The sequence below is a fragment of the Centruroides sculpturatus genome, unplaced genomic scaffold (assembly GCF_000671375.1).
Source record: "Centruroides sculpturatus isolate CEXI.00-Female unplaced genomic scaffold, Cexi_2.0 scaffold844, whole genome shotgun sequence".
In the NCBI taxonomy this organism is placed as follows: Eukaryota; Metazoa; Arthropoda; class Arachnida; order Scorpiones; family Buthidae; genus Centruroides; species Centruroides sculpturatus.
The window spans coordinates 288139-306425 of NW_019385027.1; the positions used below are offsets into that span (position 1 = coordinate 288139).

Consider the following 18287-nt stretch of genomic DNA (forward strand, 5'->3'; position numbering starts at 1 on the left):
AATCTGAAACCATTAAAGACTTATGATAAATTACATGAATTGAAAAATATGAATTTTGATTCTTAACATTTTATAGTAATTAGGAACTTTCATAAATTTGAACTTGACTCAATAGTAATTTTACAAGAATGTTTATCAAGAAAAATTATTTCAATTTTAATGGAATCTTGAACACAACTTAGGACAGAAATGTGTATTTATCCAAAAGTGTATCCAAATTTCTGAGCATTTGAAAACTATTTTAAATAATTTGAACATTTATAATTTTTAGTAATATTTCAGGATATTTTAAAAACTTCACATTTTAAANGAAAAAATTTTTGAATCCAAGACTCATTTATATGATCTTTACATTGATAACCATAATTTAAGAGTTTCAAATCCAACCTTAAAACAGTTATTGAATTCAAATAATAGTGATAAAATTAAATACAATGAATTATGCAAAATAAGGTAATAAATTAACAAAATAATTTAGTTTTTGTTTTATATATTTTAAAAATTGTGTTATATATCTGAGAAATTGTTTTAGAACTCTATATAAGGCATCTGTAAATGAAAATTGTGAAAATAATGGTCAAGAAGTATGGTTTACTGGGTAAGTTTTAAATTGTGAATTAAATTAGACTATTTTAGGATGAAATATTATTAATAATTATTTGATTCTTTGTTATTTATTTATTGATTATTAATATATAATTGTGAAATATATAATAAACTTTTATACACTGTAATTAATTGTTACCAATTTTAGAGATGATATATTGTAAAAATTAAAACAAAAAATTTCAATATTTTTTATTATTATTTGAATGAAAAAATTTGTATTTATCTGTGTTTTAGTGTGAAATTAGTGTTTTCCAGTTAGATATTCTTTATCTCACAAGTCAGTCAGACTCAAACAGTGGTCTAAACCTCAATAATTGAGCTGAGTGATGAAGCTTATTTCTTTACACTCAAATATTGTTATATTTAAGTAAACTCCTTCAAAACCACTCAATCAATCCCAATCAAGTTTGGTATGGATATCAAGTCCAGGTCAGTGAATGTTATAAGCTATTTGGAATCCTGATCAGATCTTGTCCTCAAGGAATATCATGAAAAAATGCTGCCTTAGATTTAAGTTAGGATTTTTGGTGCTTACAAAGCACATGCAGCAGTTCAATTCTAAACAAAAACAAACATGTCACTCAGTTTTTGCTTGACATTCCTCAAGTTTTAAACAATTTAGCATGACAGTTGAGTATAAATTCCAATTACAACAACTCTATTTATATGTTTGTCAACATTGCTGGCATTTGAAACACTGAATAAGCTCAAAAGTGATTATATATGAACTGAATTAAGTCATTCTGAAGCAAATTTTGAAAGGAATTGAGTATCCACAATCAGCCACTAAATTGGATATCTTTGCTTCTATTTTGAAACACACTAAATAAACTCTAAATTCAAGCATAAATGTTGCTCAACTCAATTTGAAAACAATGAATGTAATCCTAATTAATGATATGATGTGTCTTGTCTGAAAGGTTATGTTGTGGAATCAGGGTGGAAAGTGACAATATTCTGTTACAATTAGCTGACAAAAAGACATTTTTTTCTATAAGTTGTCAGTACCTAAAAAAAAAAGTTTAATTGATATATATGCAGAAAAGGTTTCTTTATGTTGGAAAAAGAGCTCTCATCAGATCCCACATGAATAATTACACTACCAATATTACTACATTCAACTTTTACCAGTGGGAAAGAGATTATTGGGACACTTAAGCAAGGTTTCATTGCTTCAACAGCAAATGACGACTGTTTCTCTGGATGAGAGTCAGAGGCACAAAAACAGTTCAATCATGGCATGTGTGCATTGTGTGCATAGATTAGTGGAAAGATTTTCTGAGAGTTTAGGTGGAACCAATAATCTGGAGGATAATAGGATAATAACAAAAAGAAAGAGAATTGATGTGACTTTAGTCTGATAAACATCTTTGTATAAAAACATTTCTGGTTGATCTCAATTATTTTTCAAATTCTGTTGTTACAAGTATTTAGGCAATAGAAAGGGGCCAAGCTTTTTCATTTGTTTGTCAAAGTCAGTTTTTAATTTTTAATATTTATTCACTGTATAAAGGGGAAGAATGATGACAGTGTTGTTATTTCCTAAGACAATCATGATAATGACAGGTTTCTGTTAGCAAGAAATTAAACTTAAACGAAAAAAAATTGTTTTCAATTGAGGAAAAATACAATATATTTATGATATTCTAGTTGACATCACACTGACTTTGGTAGCTAAAACAGAAATTTTTCTTCAGTTTATGTCAATAGTCTAACATTTTATTCAAGAGAAAAACTATATAAATTATAAATTTACATATTCTTTTTTTGCAAAAAATGTTAAACCTTTAACTGTTGACACAAAGGAAAAAAATTTTGTTTTAGCTACCAGTCTCAAAGTTAGTATGATGTTAACTGGAATATCAAAATTCTTAACACAGTTGATCATAAACACTATTTAATGACTACAATATCTCTTATGAATTCTATGCATGAAGACAATTTATTTGAGAATATTATGTAGCTACTAGATTTGATTGAAAGTAGTTGAAGAGAAAATATTAAGATGAGACAGAAAAGACCTCAAATCAAGTAAGATAATTTATGTTAGTTAAATAAATAATTGTGATTTATTATGAAAAAATTTCAAAACAGGTTAGATAAATTAATTAATTTATTACATTGTTAAAATATTTAATATACTCTCATTGGCAAAAGTTATGCACCAAAAAGGAGGCATTGGAATCAAATGAAAATTTATTATTATGAGCATAATGATATTGGTAGTAAGTGATTATATTATAGCAAAAGGATAATTTCCTATGTAACAATGGTACAATTTAAAAGAACTTTTAGTACCTTGTAGAATCTCCTTATGCCTAATTACATGTGGCAATACACTCAAGCATGGAGATATTATAAACACTGTATGCTATCCTGTGACAGACTTGCCCATAGGTGTTACAACTGGCACTCTATATCCCAAAGCTGGTATCCCATCTGATTCTAGGACCAACAAATTTAAATACCAGGCAGGCCAAGGAAGTATGGCAACATGGTGGAGACATTCCTGGGAAATCTTAGCTGTATGTATTCAAGCATTATATTCCTGCAAAATAGCTATTGAGAGGACAGGATTTCCTGAATGTATTGCTGTGCTGTCAATGCCTTTTACACCAATATTATAGGTGACAGACTGCCATATGAGATAGTCCCAAAACCAACATGCCAGCAGTAGGAGCAATGTGCCACTCAACAGGAAAAGTGGGATCGAAGCACAAATGATCCTCCAAATTCTGATATAATGGTCAACTGTCCCCAAACAGAACCCAGATTTAAATTTTTAAGCTAGTCTCTGATGTAGCTGATGATATCTCTGATAAGATAATTCTTCATATAAAATTACATAAAGATTTCTTGAAATCAAAAATATCTTTACTATATTTTTATTGTACAACCTAGTACAGATTTTAAATTTAATTTTTATTTAAATTTATATTAATATGATTTATTTATTTCATTTTTCAGATATTTCCTCTCATTGAATAATTTATTATTTGATACATTAATGGAAGTATCAAAAACTTCAACAAAACTTTGGACAAGAAATCACATGAAACTTGTTGGTTTGCATCCTGTATATGATTATGAATTTTTGTCAGAATTAATCAAGATTTATGGAATTGATATTCATTTATGTATAGAAAATCCTTTTTGTCCCTCATTATCATGTTGTCATTGAAATTAATGCATTTAAAAAAATACATATATTTTTTATCTAAAACAGTTATAAAAGAATTGTTATTCTATTAAATAATAAGAAAAAATTTTATTATACAAACATATTCAAACAACAACTATCCCTCATGTACTGAGTGAATTGTAATAATGACAGTATTATATTATTTATGCAATATACAGTAGACGCTCAGTTAGCTGACATCCATGAGGATTGGTAGATGCCAGATAAATGTAGTTTCTGGTCACTCGACAGTTGTTATTAAAAATAGGCCTAATAAATACTATATCCCATACTAAACCAGACCATGCCATAAATTTTGTATTGACTTGATATTAATATTGAAATACAGTAATTAAAAGCAAATTTGGGTTGAGTAAGAAGAAAAAATTTGAACAATAGATCACAACAGTCAGTTGTGATCTATTGTTCAAATTTTTTCTTCTTACTCAACCCAAATTTGCTTTTAATTACTGTATTTCAATATTAATATCAAGTCAATACAAAATTTATGGCATGGTCTGGTTTAGTATGGGATATAGTATTTATTAGGCCTATTTTTAATAACAACTGTCGAGTGACCAGAAACTACATTTATCTGGCATCTACCAATCCTCATGGATGTCAGCTAACTGAGCGTCTACTGTATATTGCATAAATAATATAATACTGTCATTATTACAATTCACTCAGTACATGAGGGATAGTTGTTGTTTGAATATGTTTGTATAATAAAATTTTTTCTTATTATTTAATAGAATAACAATTCTTTTATAACTGTTTTAGATAAAAAATATATGTATTTTTTTAAATGCATTAATTTCAATGACAACATGATAATGAGGGACAAAAAGGATTTTCTATACATAAATGAATATCAATTCCATAAATCTTGATTAATTCTGACAAAAATTCATAATCATATACAGGATGCAAACCAACAAGTTTCATGTGATTTCTTGTCCAAAGTTTTGTTGAAGTTTTTGATACTTCCATTAATGTATCAAATAATAAATTATTCAATGAGAGGAAATATCTGAAAAATGAAATAAATAAATCATATTAATATAAATTTAAATAAAAATTAAATTTAAAATCTGTACTAGGTTGTACAATAAAAATATAGTAAAGATATTTTTGATTTCAAGAAATCTTTATGTAATTTTATATGAAGAATTATCTTATCAGAGATATCATCAGCTACATCAGAGACTAGCTTAAAAATTTAAATCTGGGTTCTGTTTGGGGACAGTTGACCATTATATCAGAATTTGGAGGATCATTTGTGCTTCGATCCCACTTTTCCTGTTGAGTGGCACATTGCTCCTACTGCTGGCATGTTGGTTTTGGGACTATCTCATATGGCAGTCTGTCACCTATAATATTGGTGTAAAAGGCATTGACAGCACAGCAATACATTCAGGAAATCCTGTCCTCTCAATAGCTATTTTGCAGGAATATAATGCTTGAATACATACAGCTAAGATTTCCCAGGAATGTCTCCACCATGTTGCCATACTTCCTTGGCCTGCCTGGTATTTAAATTTGTTGGTCCTAGAATCAGATGGGATACCAGCTTTGGGATATAGAGTGCCAGTTGTAACACCTATGGGCAAGTCTGTCACAGGATAGCATACAGTGTTTATAATATCTCCATGCTTGAGTGTATTGCCACATGTAATTAGGCATAAGGAGATTCTACAAGGTACTAAAAGTTCTTTTAAATTGTACCATTGTTACATAGGAAATTATCCTTTTGCTATAATATAATCACTTACTACCAATATCATTATGCTCATAATAATAAATTTTCATTTGATTCCAATGCCTCCTTTTTGGTGCATAACTTTTGCCAATGAGAGTATATTAAATATTTTAACAATGTAATAAATTAATTAATTTATCTAACCTGTTTTGAAATTTTTTCATAATAAATCACAATTATTTATTTAACTAACATAAATTATCTTACTTGATTTGAGGTCTTTTCTGTCTCATCTTAATATTTTCTCTTCAACTACTTTCAATCAAATCTAGTAGCTACATAATATTCTCAAATAAATTGTCTTCATGCATAGAATTCATAAGAGATATTGTAGTCATTAAATAGTGTTTATGATCAACTGTGTTAAGAATTTTGATATTCCAGTTAACATCATACTAACTTTGAGACTGGTAGCTAAAACAAAATTTTTTTCCTTTGTGTCAACAGTTAAAGGTTTAACATTTTTTGCAAAAAAAGAATATGTAAATTTATAATTTATATAGTTTTTCTCTTGAATAAAATGTTAGACTATTGACATAAACTGAAGAAAAATTTCTGTTTTAGCTACCAAAGTCAGTGTGATGTCAACTAGAATATCATAAATATATTGTATTTTTCCTCAATTGAAAACAATTTTTTTTCGTTTAAGTTTAATTTCTTGCTAACAGAAACCTGTCATTATCATGATTGTCTTAGGAAATAACAACACTGTCATCATTCTTCCCCTTTATACAGTGAATAAATATTAAAAATTAAAAACTGACTTTGACAAACAAATGAAAAAGCTTGGCCCCTTTCTATTGCCTAAATACTTGTAACAACAGAATTTGAAAAATAATTGAGATCAACCAGAAATGTTTTTATACAAAGATGTTTATCAGACTAAAGTCACATCAATTCTCTTTCTTTTTGTTATTATCCTATTATCCTCCAGATTATTGGTTCCACCTAAACTCTCAGAAAATCTTTCCACTAATCTATGCACACAATGCACACATGCCATGATTGAACTGTTTTTGTGCCTCTGACTCTCATCCAGAGAAACAGTCGTCATTTGCTGTTGAAGCAATGAAACCTTGCTTAAGTGTCCCAATAATCTCTTTCCCACTGGTAAAAGTTGAATGTAGTAATATTGGTAGTGTAATTATTCATGTGGGATCTGATGAGAGCTCTTTTTCCAACATAAAGAAACCTTTTCTGCATATATATCAATTAAACTTTTTTTTTTAGGTACTGACAACTTATAGAAAAAAATGTCTTTTTGTCAGCTAATTGTAACAGAATATTGTCACTTTCCACCCTGATTCCACAACATAACCTTTCAGACAAGACACATCATATCATTAATTAGGATTACATTCATTGTTTTCAAATTGAGTTGAGCAACATTTATGCTTGAATTTAGAGTTTATTTAGTGTGTTTCAAAATAGAAGCAAAGATATCCAATTTAGTGGCTGATTGTGGATACTCAATTCCTTTCAAAATTTGCTTCAGAATGACTTAATTCAGTTCATATATAATCACTTTTGAGCTTATTCAGTGTTTCAAATGCCAGCAATGTTGACAAACATATAAATAGAGTTGTTGTAATTGGAATTTATACTCAACTGTCATGCTAAATTGTTTAAAACTTGAGGAATGTCAAGCAAAAACTGAGTGACATGTTTGTTTTTGTTTAGAATTGAACTGCTGCATGTGCTTTGTAAGCACCAAAAATCCTAACTTAAATCTAAGGCAGCATTTTTTCATGATATTCCTTGAGGACAAGATCTGATCAGGATTCCAAATAGCTTATAACATTCACTGACCTGGACTTGATATCCATACCAAACTTGATTGGGATTGATTGAGTGGTTTTGAAGGAGTTTACTTAAATATAACAATATTTGAGTGTAAAGAAATAAGCTTCATCACTCAGCTCAATTATTGAGGTTTAGACCACTGTTTGAGTCTGACTGACTTGTGAGATAAAGAATATCTAACTGGAAAACACTAATTTCACACTAAAACACAGATAAATACAAATTTTTTCATTCAAATAATAATAAAAAATATTGAAATTTTTTGTTTTAATTTTTACAATATATCATCTCTAAAATTGGTAACAATTAATTACAGTGTATAAAAGTTTATTATATATTTCACAATTATATATTAATAATCAATAAATAAATAACAAAGAATCAAATAATTATTAATAATATTTCATCCTAAAATAGTCTAATTTAATTCACAATTTAAAACTTACCCAGTAAACCATACTTCTTGACCATTATTTTCACAATTTTCATTTACAGATGCCTTATATAGAGTTCTAAAACAATTTCTCAGATATATAACACAATTTTTAAAATATATAAAACAAAAACTAAATTATTTTGTTAATTTATTACCTTATTTTGCATAATTCATTGTATTTAATTTTATCACTATTATTTGAATTCAATAACTGTTTTAAGGTTGGATTTGAAACTCTTAAATTATGGTTATCAATGTAAAGATCATATAAATGAGTCTTGGATTCAAAAATTTTTTCTGTTGTACCTATAAAACAAACAAAATATTTAGTGTATATAATAATCTTTCATAGTTTGTTTAATATAAATGAGTTTTTTTAAATATATGAATACTCACAAGCAATATAAAACATTTCATCTTGTAAAGTTTCAATATCAGCAATATTAACATAAAAAAGAGGTTGCGATATCGGATTTTCTATACTATGCATAGAATGTGCAACAAGACAGTTGGTACTGTAAACTAAATAATATATTATTTTTAAAAAGTTATAACTTTATTGGTATATAGAATATAAGTTATTATAGATTAAATATATATATTATTTTGAGAAAATAGTGGTGAACAAAAACTAATATCATTAATTTATTCTTTTCCAACTTGAATTACATTACTGTAAACTAGTTTGCATAAAAATTATTAAAGAATTTTTTTAACTTTTAAATGAATATTTTCAAAATTTTATAATATAAATAATAAAATCTATAAATTTCTAATATTAAAAAATATTCTCATAGTTTTGAAAATTATGAATGAGATTTAATCACTATGAATGAAAATATTGTTGAATATATTTATAAATTATTCGTTTTTCGTTAAAATAAAATTTTAAAAATTTCTACTTATTTCAAAAAAGGTGTCAATAAAGTGATTTTGTGTTTATCAGAACACAAAAGTGATTTAATGACTTGTTAATACCTTTTAATAATATCCTTTTATTCCTTTTTTAATATGATTAAGAAACTTATTGATACCTTTTTAATTATACCGTGTTTCCCCAAAAATAAGACAGTGTATTATATTAATTTTTGCTCTCAAAGATGCGCTAGGTCTTATTTTCAGGGGATGTCTTATTTTTCCATGAAGAAGAATTCACATTTATTGTTGAACAAAAAATTCCGAAGTCTAACTTAAACGAGAGTGACGTATATCCGCTCGTGTCGAACTGAACTTACGAAATTCCCGTGCTGGAGTGGACTTTCCACTCTCGCTTCAACTTAACCTTTTCATAGCGTCGACATCGGGCTCGATGACCAATTAGTGCTTACTGAACCGTAGCACTATGCAAATGTGATGGGGCGTGATTCCCGGCCAACCAATTAACGATCACCAGCCGTAACGTTATTCAAATCTGTGATTCCCAAGCCATAGTCTTATGCAAATCATGCCGTGTGGCGTGATTGTCTGCTGACCAATCAGTGGCTGTACTTTCAAAAAGCCAAAGGCCATTTTCAACCATCTCTCGATGACCGTTACGAGTAAAAAAAATACTTTGCTAGGTCTTATTTTCAGAGAGAGGTCTTATATTTCGCAATTCAGCAAAACCTGTGCTAGGTCTTATTTTCTGAGGATGTCTTATTTTCGGGGAAACACGGTATTATTGTGATTATGTAAAATATTAATGTTTCCCAGAAACATTCACACTATGCTTATTTGTATTTAGATTTAGTAAAAATGCTGTTATGTTTGTAATTATACTTTTATCTTTGCATTTAACTTCTTTAAAAATCAAATTTATAATTTTTTTTTGTAATTTTGAAATTTATATTTGTATCTTTAATATTTGGCCTAATTAATTAAAAATTTACAAAACTATTAATCTTTTTCTGTATTTTAGTTTAGCATTTTAACATAAATATTGAATAACATAAAATATAAATGTATTTATATGAAAACAAATATGATTTCATAAGTTTTGCTTTCTAATTTATTTAACTTACTTTCCTGAATGATTTGTATTGTATAAAAAACCTTATGTATATTTTAAGTTTTTTAACTATTAAAATTTATATGTAAACTTCTTATGAACATAACATTTTATTATACAAAAGTAAAGCAAAAGCCTGGAAAAATATGTTAACAGCATATTACATAGTAAAATTTATGGTTAGAGTGCCAGGTCTGGACTTGTGTGGGCAAAAATAAAAAATTGTTACTAAAGATCAAATGTCAAAAGAATTGCTATACATAATATAAAAATTCCATTTATTAGTAAAGACCGTATATGTACAATTCAATAACGCTAGAAAATCTTTGTAAAATAAAAAAGATACTTTATCAAACCAAAAGAAATATTTACAAAACCTTCCCGACAATTTGGGAACCTAGAATTACGATAGTTCTAATTTATCTCCACATAACCGACAAGAAAGATATGAATCAATTCTATCGAAAAAAAATACAATGAATCTTACAAATATGACTATGCGTCATCAAAACTCTGTTATTGGACCTGGAAATGGAACTTGAAAACCTTTGGTCAATCACTTGATTCTTAACACCACCTCATTTGAATCTAAGCTTCACCTCGTCTGTGTCATCTCCTTTTTATCTGGCAGGTGTGGTGATGTTACAATGTATCCACTCACTTGCCCTATTTACATACTTACACAGTAACATTTTACTTGATCTAGTATTTGGTTTTTTTCTCATGTAATTTCCCTCACAATTTTATAATACTTTTTTGTGTTGTCTGATAACAATTTGGAGGTGGAGATTATTCTTTTAACTTTCTGTAGAAGTCTCCTACCCTCAAGATGTCATTTTGGGATGATGACGTCATTTTTTCTGTCTGTGGTCTTTATAAGGTGAGTTTTAACTTTTAGAATTTTTGACCAGAAGGTGTGGTAGTTGATCCTTAATGAAATAAAACATGCCAAAATAAATAGAATAATGAACTAAAAATAATTCCCAAACAAAATAGAATGGTTTGGAATTGACTCCTGAATAAAAACATTTAACTATTTTCTAGTTTTATGAACATTTTTAATATACAGGTGGTTAAATTTCTGTCCAAAATTATAGAATTGGAATAAAACCGAATGTATTACACAGTCCCAATTTATTTTTTCTCTAGGTACTCCTGCTTCACACACTGATACTCTTCCCATCATTTTGGCAATGGTGCTATGCCTAAAGAATAGANTGAAAACAAGATCATATCAAAATATAACTATATATATAGTTATATTTTGATATGATCTTGTTTTATATATATATGAACTTTATCCTTTTAGCATATTTGTAAGCAAGCACAAAAATCACAATTATCTTTAATACTGTAATTACTATTTTGCATAAAACATTTTAAGTGAATTTGCATTGTTTATTCATTGCATTATTAAAGTTTTTACAAAATTAATACAAATTCTGATATGTATGTGTATATATATATAAATATAATAATCAGCCATTTCAGTATTTTAAAGAATCTTAATTTGACTTCCTTAAAATAATTTTTAAAAATGGAATTCAATTTACAAAATTTACAATTAGTAATTTTCTGTAAAATATGATGCTTAAGATTCTTCCAATAAGTCTAATGATTTTGGAAAAATCCAAGTATGTCTCCTATTTACATAAAGATTCAACATTATATAATTAAATATTAGGTTACTTACAAATTTTAAACAATATATTACATCAATTATTAAAAATTATTAAAAAAAATAATAATAATCTCATTTTAGAACATTCAGCATGATTTTGTAAATTAAGAAAACTATTCAAAAATCAAAAAGTTTAATTGCTTGGAATTTTCAGCTAATAGATAAAGTTGCTATTAAAATTTACAAAACTAATTTAAATACAACAATCTACATTTTATACAATATTGAAGTAAATATTGATCATAAACCAAATGTATTTTCTCCACTATAAACAACATATAAAAATCCATCTTCATCTTTATGTGCATTGTATATTTCACCCATGCTGGAACTGAAAATTTTTAAAAAAGTTGATTTAAAAACAAAACAAATTTTAGATGTTTTCTTATTTTTTTAAATAATTAATTACCAAATCATCTTTGATTTAATAAATAGTAAATTAATTCTGTTTGTTTCCTTCAGTATTAATAACAACTGAAAATGAACTATATTATATTGTATAATAAATATAAATCTGATGAGTTTTATATATAACTCATCATGATATACAGTATATAAAACTCAAAATATATATGGAATATGATTTTTATGTCATATGACAAAGCTTCAAAATATATGTAGAATACAGAACAGACTTTTTTTTATATATATTCTACAATGTATTAATGTGTAATTATTCATTTTGAATATATAACAAAATTTAGAGTGCAAAATATATAATAAAAAATATAAATTTATATATCTTGTACTTTCATATATATTAAATACTACTATTAAACTTCACTTAACTAAAGAGAAAAAAATTCAGTTAATATTGGATATTTTTTTAATAATAATTCAGAGAAGAAAATATTCAAATCACTTATGTCAGTCAATCTGAAAATAATACCTCCCATATTATGTTGACCCATGACAGACAGATGTTAAGTGATATGGCAATAGAATTTGAACTTTCTCATTAATACTCTCAAAATTTAAGTTGCTGTGAATCAAATAACAGTATAACAGCAGTCTAGCAAAGTGGTACCTGACATAAATGTGAATACAAAGCAGAAGTTGGTCATCAAATTTCTCCATGAAGAAACATTTGTAGCCATTGACATTCATGAATACTTGCTGAACATTTATGAAAATTAAGCAATGGATGTGAGAAAGTGAAGCAGTGGGTAGAACTTTTTTTTTTAAACTCTCAGCCCTGAGCACTAAGAGGACAAGTAGTGGCAACGGCATTGTGAGTGACAAGCTACATTCCATATGACCCAGCACAATTGTCACCCATAAAGGCAGTTTTCATCAGGTGATCCCTCATCCACATACTCGTGGATTACAATCAGGGAAATGGAAGCTGATATTCAGCTCTGCACACAAGAATTGATGTTGAGGTGTAACAAAAATATGCCAGGTGAGTACCATGGATGCTTACCCAGGAACAAAGACTATTGAATGCAAGTGTATCAGGACCTACTGTACCAATTTGAGGTTGAAGGGGACAGTTTTCTGGACTGCACCAGTGAAAGACATGTCACCATTGAAGACACAGCTGTTAGTGATAAACCAAACTTTAAAAATCTTTTAATATACAGTCTTTTTATTAAATCTTCTAATGCTTTTAGTCAGTGATAAAGTTATATGCACTGTCAAGAAAAGAAAAATGACCCTGCTAGACTTCCTGAAATCAGACAAATGATCAACTCTGACCAAGCTAAAGACCCAAATTTTTAGAGTCAGGCCACAGAGGAAAACAACTTTTTACTTAAAACATGATAATACCAGTTTTGAAGATTACAGGAAATGTTACAAAGTTTGGCTAACTATCTTACTATACCCACCATATAGTTTGGATTTGGCACCTTTAAATTTCTATCTATTTGGATCAATAAGAAATGGACTAGAATGTCTTTGCAGCTGTGAAAAAATGGTCACCTCTACTTGTGCAGATTTTTACAAATTTGGCATACAGGTTCTTGTTCAATGCTGCAAAATACATAACCAATGGTAGTATAAACATAAACTAAAGAAAAAATAATGTTTTATAGCTAAAGACATCTTCTATCCAATGATGTTATTGTGCTCCCTGTATCTGTTTTCTTCTATTTATTTCCCTGATAACTACAATACATATGAAGCAACTCTCATTTGTGTATAATGCAAATGTCAGGCAGAATAAAAACTGCAATGCTGCATGCAAACTATTAATTTTTGGATTCATCCTTTAACTTTTTTCCAGAAATCTCTTAATATATGTTCATAATACATTTTTTAAGATGCAGATATATTATTCTATTTATCTATATAATGTTAAAATTTAAAGTTCAAATTAGCTTATCTGTTTTATTAATATTTTACTTTTTAAATATTGTAAATATTCCTAATTATATTGATTTTTATTTTTAAAAAATTTATAATTTTATTTGGGATAAATACATCAAATTTTTTGTAAATAAGTTTGTGAAAAAGTGTTCTATTTATAACAATTGAAAATATTTTTATATTAAAGTCCATGACTATCAACAAATAACAGTTAAAATTCAATAGTTAGTGTAAATATTTTTTGAAATATTCACTTTTATATTTTTCCTGGGGACTTACTCGGTTAATGAAACAATTAAGATATGTGATTAAAAAAAATTTAATCACATATCTTAATGAGATATGTGATTAAAAAAAATTTAATCACATATATAACACATACATATATATCAGGCTATAAAAGTGAAATTTTTTTCTTGAAACAACTGGAAAAAATGTTTAAGAATGTTTGATGTGAGTATATAAGTAGAGTGACCAAAGGTTGTTTTATCATAAACTTCATTGAAAATAAACACATCAGCAATGTTTGATAATAGAAAACTTTTGAAAGAACACATTTGCATGCTATTGCTCTATCACTTCAAATGGGGCCACAATGAAACGAAGGCTCACAATCTCATCTGCAAAATGTTAAAGCATTCACAAGAGAACAAAGGTCAACTAGCTGTTGTAAATGTCAACAGGCCAATAGTGAAAAAGGTGGTAATCTGTATTTGGCATCATCATGATGGACCTACTTCCAAACAATATCACTGTCACAAAAGAACTCTACTGTGAACAACTGAATTATTTGAACACCAAGATCAAAGAAGGTCATCCAAAAATTTACAAAGTCTAATACTGCCACAACATGCCAGCACAGAGACCTAAGAAGATCTGGCCAGTCTTGGCTGAGAAGTTTTGCCTCATCCATCTCACAGCCCAAACTTGGCACAACTGACTAACATCTATTTCACATGCTACAAAATAATATTGTCAATATACAGTCCAATGACAGTACCCAATGCTTGAGACTTTCTTCAAAGAAAAAAACCTTAGACATTCTATACTCATGGGATTGAAAGTTTGCAGCAAAGGTGGCAAGATGTGATTGCTATTGATGGCCTAACAAGCTCAACTATAATTGTTGTTGAGTTAATTGTCAATAAAGCTTTTTTTCAAAATGTCTAAATTTCACTTTTACAACCTGATATGTATGTACACAAGATGAAAACTATCACTGTTTATCAATATTAAGTTATCATTTATCTTAAAAAAATTGATATCTAATAAATGTAAAAGTAAAACAAATTTTTAAAAATTAAATATTTGTACAAAAACAAATTCACATAAAAAATAAACACTTAATATTGAATTTACTCATCATTTTTAAGCTAAGCTATGAAACAGTATTAACATTTCATTAATGGCAACATTAAAAAGATAAAAATTTAGTAAATAAAACTATTTTAAAAAATTATATATTAAAAAGGTAAGATAATTACTGAACCATTTCTTTATATTAAATTTTAAATTAACAAAAAATCCAAAAGAAAAAAACTTTGTTCTTTTGTCAGTCTTTCTCAGTTAATTTTTCTTTAAACTCTTGATGTTGAGTCAAATTATATTCCAAGTATTTAAATTTCAGATAATTAAATTTTTGTTTCTAAAATGATGATATGAATGCATTTATTTATGAATAATGTTTCAATAATAGATTAATTTGGAATCATAATACTAATAAATCTATTTAGTACCATGATACCTAGATTTCTTCTTTGCAAATAACTCATTTGTATACTTTAACAGATATTTACCTTGACTGAGGAAGCACTCTTCCAACAAATAAAAATATTGCTTTTTCTTGGGATAACTGAATTCGCTTCCGTATAATCCACATAAATTGAGCCATAGAAATTTCACTTGGAACAAGAAACTTTTGCTTATCTATTGTAGGAATAGAAGAATGAGGTGCTTTTTCTACAATTACCTAAAAAACAAAGGATTTTAAGCAGATTATTTATTACTATATTATATAATATTTAAATTAATTAATAAGAAAAAATTCTCTTAATCCTGAAATCGTATTTGAAATTATTACAAATGCGATTCAAATATTTTCAAAAATATTACTTTATATCATAAAATGGATTGTAATTCAATCATTTTCTGGTGATTTTATTATTAATATTTGCTGTACTCAATACAGAAAATATTTGAAATTAAAATTTTATAAACAATTGTTTTGAATTTATGCAAACACACAAAAGTAGATTTTATTCTAAAAACCTTTTATATGCAACCAACACCAAAAATTACATACCAGATTAAATAAATAAGACTTTTGGCATTAAACTTTTATGTGTTTATATGATATTTATTGTAAAATGTATTTGTCATCCTCAGTCAAAAGATTCTAAAGTCATTCAGTGTTCTACTTAAATTTTGCCTGAAGACAATGAATATGGTTTTGTCAAAAGTGCTACCTTTTGTGTTTACAATCAAAGTTTAATACCAAAAGACAATCTTATTTACTTGACTAGATTTTATTCAATGACAACCAACAAAATATTAAATAAAAAATCATATTAAACAATAACAAATCAATAAAATAAATTTAAAAATATTTTGTTTTCACAAAATCAATTTTAAATAAGATACTAATTGTTATTGTTATTACTTATCTATAATATATTAGTAATAACTAAAAAAACCAATAATTCATCTAGCATTATTGCTTTTTTAGTTAACACTATACTGAAACAAAAATCATTTTTAATAATGGATTGATTAATTTTTATTAGAAAAATTTTCTATTACTTCTTAAACTTAAAATTTTGAAATGTAAATAGTCAGTTTATCATCATCATGTATTGTACAATACTGAGGTATATTCAAATAAAATATTAAAACCTATATTTAATTTAATATATTTTTTTATAATACATACTCAGTCACATTATTTTAATCTTAAGGTGAATATAAGGTTTTTAAAGTGTAGAAATCAATATATATTTTTAGTGAAACTATATCAAATAAGTAGTTCAATTCTAATTGTTTCAGTTAGAATTCAGTCACAAGAAAGTTTAATTTTAAAATTACAATTTTAAATTTAACTTATATTGTATAAAAATTTTCTATTAGAGAATTTTTGATGAATGGTGATTAATGAATTCAAATACTTTCATTATATTCCACTATGTTCCAAAAAAAAGAAGAATATATTTTAAAAAAACAGCATCAGTATGTGTGTGTGCATATGCATGTGCACATGCAAAAATATCAATTTATTGTTTATCATACAACAATGCATAATTATATATGTAATTGTTGTAATAAATTAATAAATTAAAAATTTTTATAATATAATCAATTATCTGCAATTTATTTGGAATGTTTTGAAATACAATTTTATAAAATTATCTATAAATCATTTGCAATAAAAAAAAATTCTCATTGTAACATTTTATTTGAATATCCCTCATCATTGTAAAAAATAATACTGAACTAATGTAAACTTATTTTTTTTAAATTCAATATGGATGGTATTTTGTATAATTTATACAATCTGAATTTTCACATTATGACAACATGAAATTTCATCATGTAAGGAACAACAAAACTTCTTAACCTAATTCATTGACTTCTTATATTTCAAAATTGTATTCAAATTTAAGAGGCAATAGAAAAAAATTTATTCTAATGAAATTGATCTATTATTAAAAATGTGAATAACAAAATTCATAAATTGCATAACTATTAATTTTTTATATAGTAATGTGTAAAGAAAATATTACAATTAGTACAAATTAATTATCTTAAAAAATTTATTCCGTATGACCTAAAATTTTTGCATAAAATTTCTCTTGAATGTAGAATATAAATCATATTTATGAACAAACAATTTGTAATGATTATTAATTTGATTAATCATTACTATTAGTAAATAAATAAAATAATAATTTTAATTTTATTTAATTTTTTCAGAATTATTAAATATTTTTAACTCAAATTATTAAGTTCGTATATAACAAATGACTACTAATATTATAATGATTATATAATGATGATACTGTAATATAATATAATTACTAATATAACAAAATTTAATATTAATTTAATCATCACTAATAATAAATGAATTGGTAGTAAAAAAGATTAATAGTTTAGACCTTAATTATTAAATATATTTAATTTTATTCTTTTAAACATTTTTATTTTATTAACAAATACTTCTTATATTAATATATTGATTCAAATATCAAAACATTTAGATTAACTAAACAACATCTTATACTTACAGGAATTCTATCTGGATATCTGTTTCTTACATTTGATGATTCTTGCTTTCTTTGGTCTAAAAATAAATAAAATTATGTATGTGTTATGAATATTTATGATATCGTGATAACAAATTTGAGCCCAATTGAATGCTATTACATATCTTATCACCCAAATATTTTTAGAAAATAGCAATTCCACAAATGCTAAAATAATAAATAAATTTATTTATTATTTTAATAAATAAATTTATTAATT

At 26.3% G+C, this 18287-nt stretch overlaps 3 protein-coding genes across 7 annotated transcripts in view; 1 reads left to right on the plus strand and 2 right to left on the minus strand.

Annotated features, from left to right (window-relative positions):
* Positions 1–307: 307 nt before the first annotated feature.
* On the plus strand, positions 308–4184 carry LOC111633623 (protein LCHN-like; the record flags this gene model as incomplete). The annotated part of the gene is made up of 3 exons (XM_023378228.1): positions 308–453; positions 533–598; positions 3577–4184. Coding segments are annotated over 3 exons (426 nt in total), but the record flags the coding sequence as incomplete, so codon positions are not given.
* A 31-nt stretch (positions 4185–4215) lies between these two features.
* Positions 4216–8327, minus strand: LOC111633628 (protein LCHN-like). The gene is made up of 4 exons (XM_023378238.1): positions 8188–8327; positions 7947–8097; positions 7802–7867; positions 4216–4823 (listed from the first exon to the last, which is right to left on the minus strand). Exons 1-4 carry the CDS (start codon positions 8279–8281, stop codon positions 4610–4612), a joined length of 525 nt encoding a protein of 174 aa, XP_023234006.1. The 5' UTR covers positions 8282–8327; the 3' UTR covers positions 4216–4609.
* Positions 8328–11155: 2828 nt separating this feature from the next.
* Positions 11156–18287, minus strand: part of LOC111633627 (gamma-aminobutyric acid receptor-associated protein-like 2) — an 18357-nt gene continuing 11225 nt past the window's right edge. For all 5 annotated transcript variants that reach the window (XM_023378234.1, XM_023378233.1, XM_023378236.1 and 2 more), the window contains 3 exons: positions 18050–18105; positions 15566–15738; positions 11156–11790 (listed from right to left, as the gene is read on the minus strand). In XM_023378234.1, coding sequence (XP_023234002.1) covers positions 11700–11790; positions 15566–15738; positions 18050–18105 — 320 coding nt within the window. In that variant the 3' untranslated portion in view covers positions 11156–11699. The remainder of the gene's footprint in view (positions 11791–15565; positions 15739–18049; positions 18106–18287) is intronic.

Coding starts and splice junctions, on each gene's coding strand:
- LOC111633628 (XM_023378238.1), bottom strand. CDS start 8,281: ATGCATAGTATAGAAAATCCGATATCGCAACCTCTTTTTTATGTTAAT. Junction 8,098..8,187: donor TGAAATGTTTTATATTGCTT/GTGAGTATTCAT, acceptor TTTGTTTTATAG/GTACAACAGAAAAAATTTTT. Junction 4,824..7,801: donor CAAGAAGTATGGTTTACTGG/GTAAGTTTTAAA, acceptor TTCATTTTTCAG/ATATTTCCTCTCATTGAATA.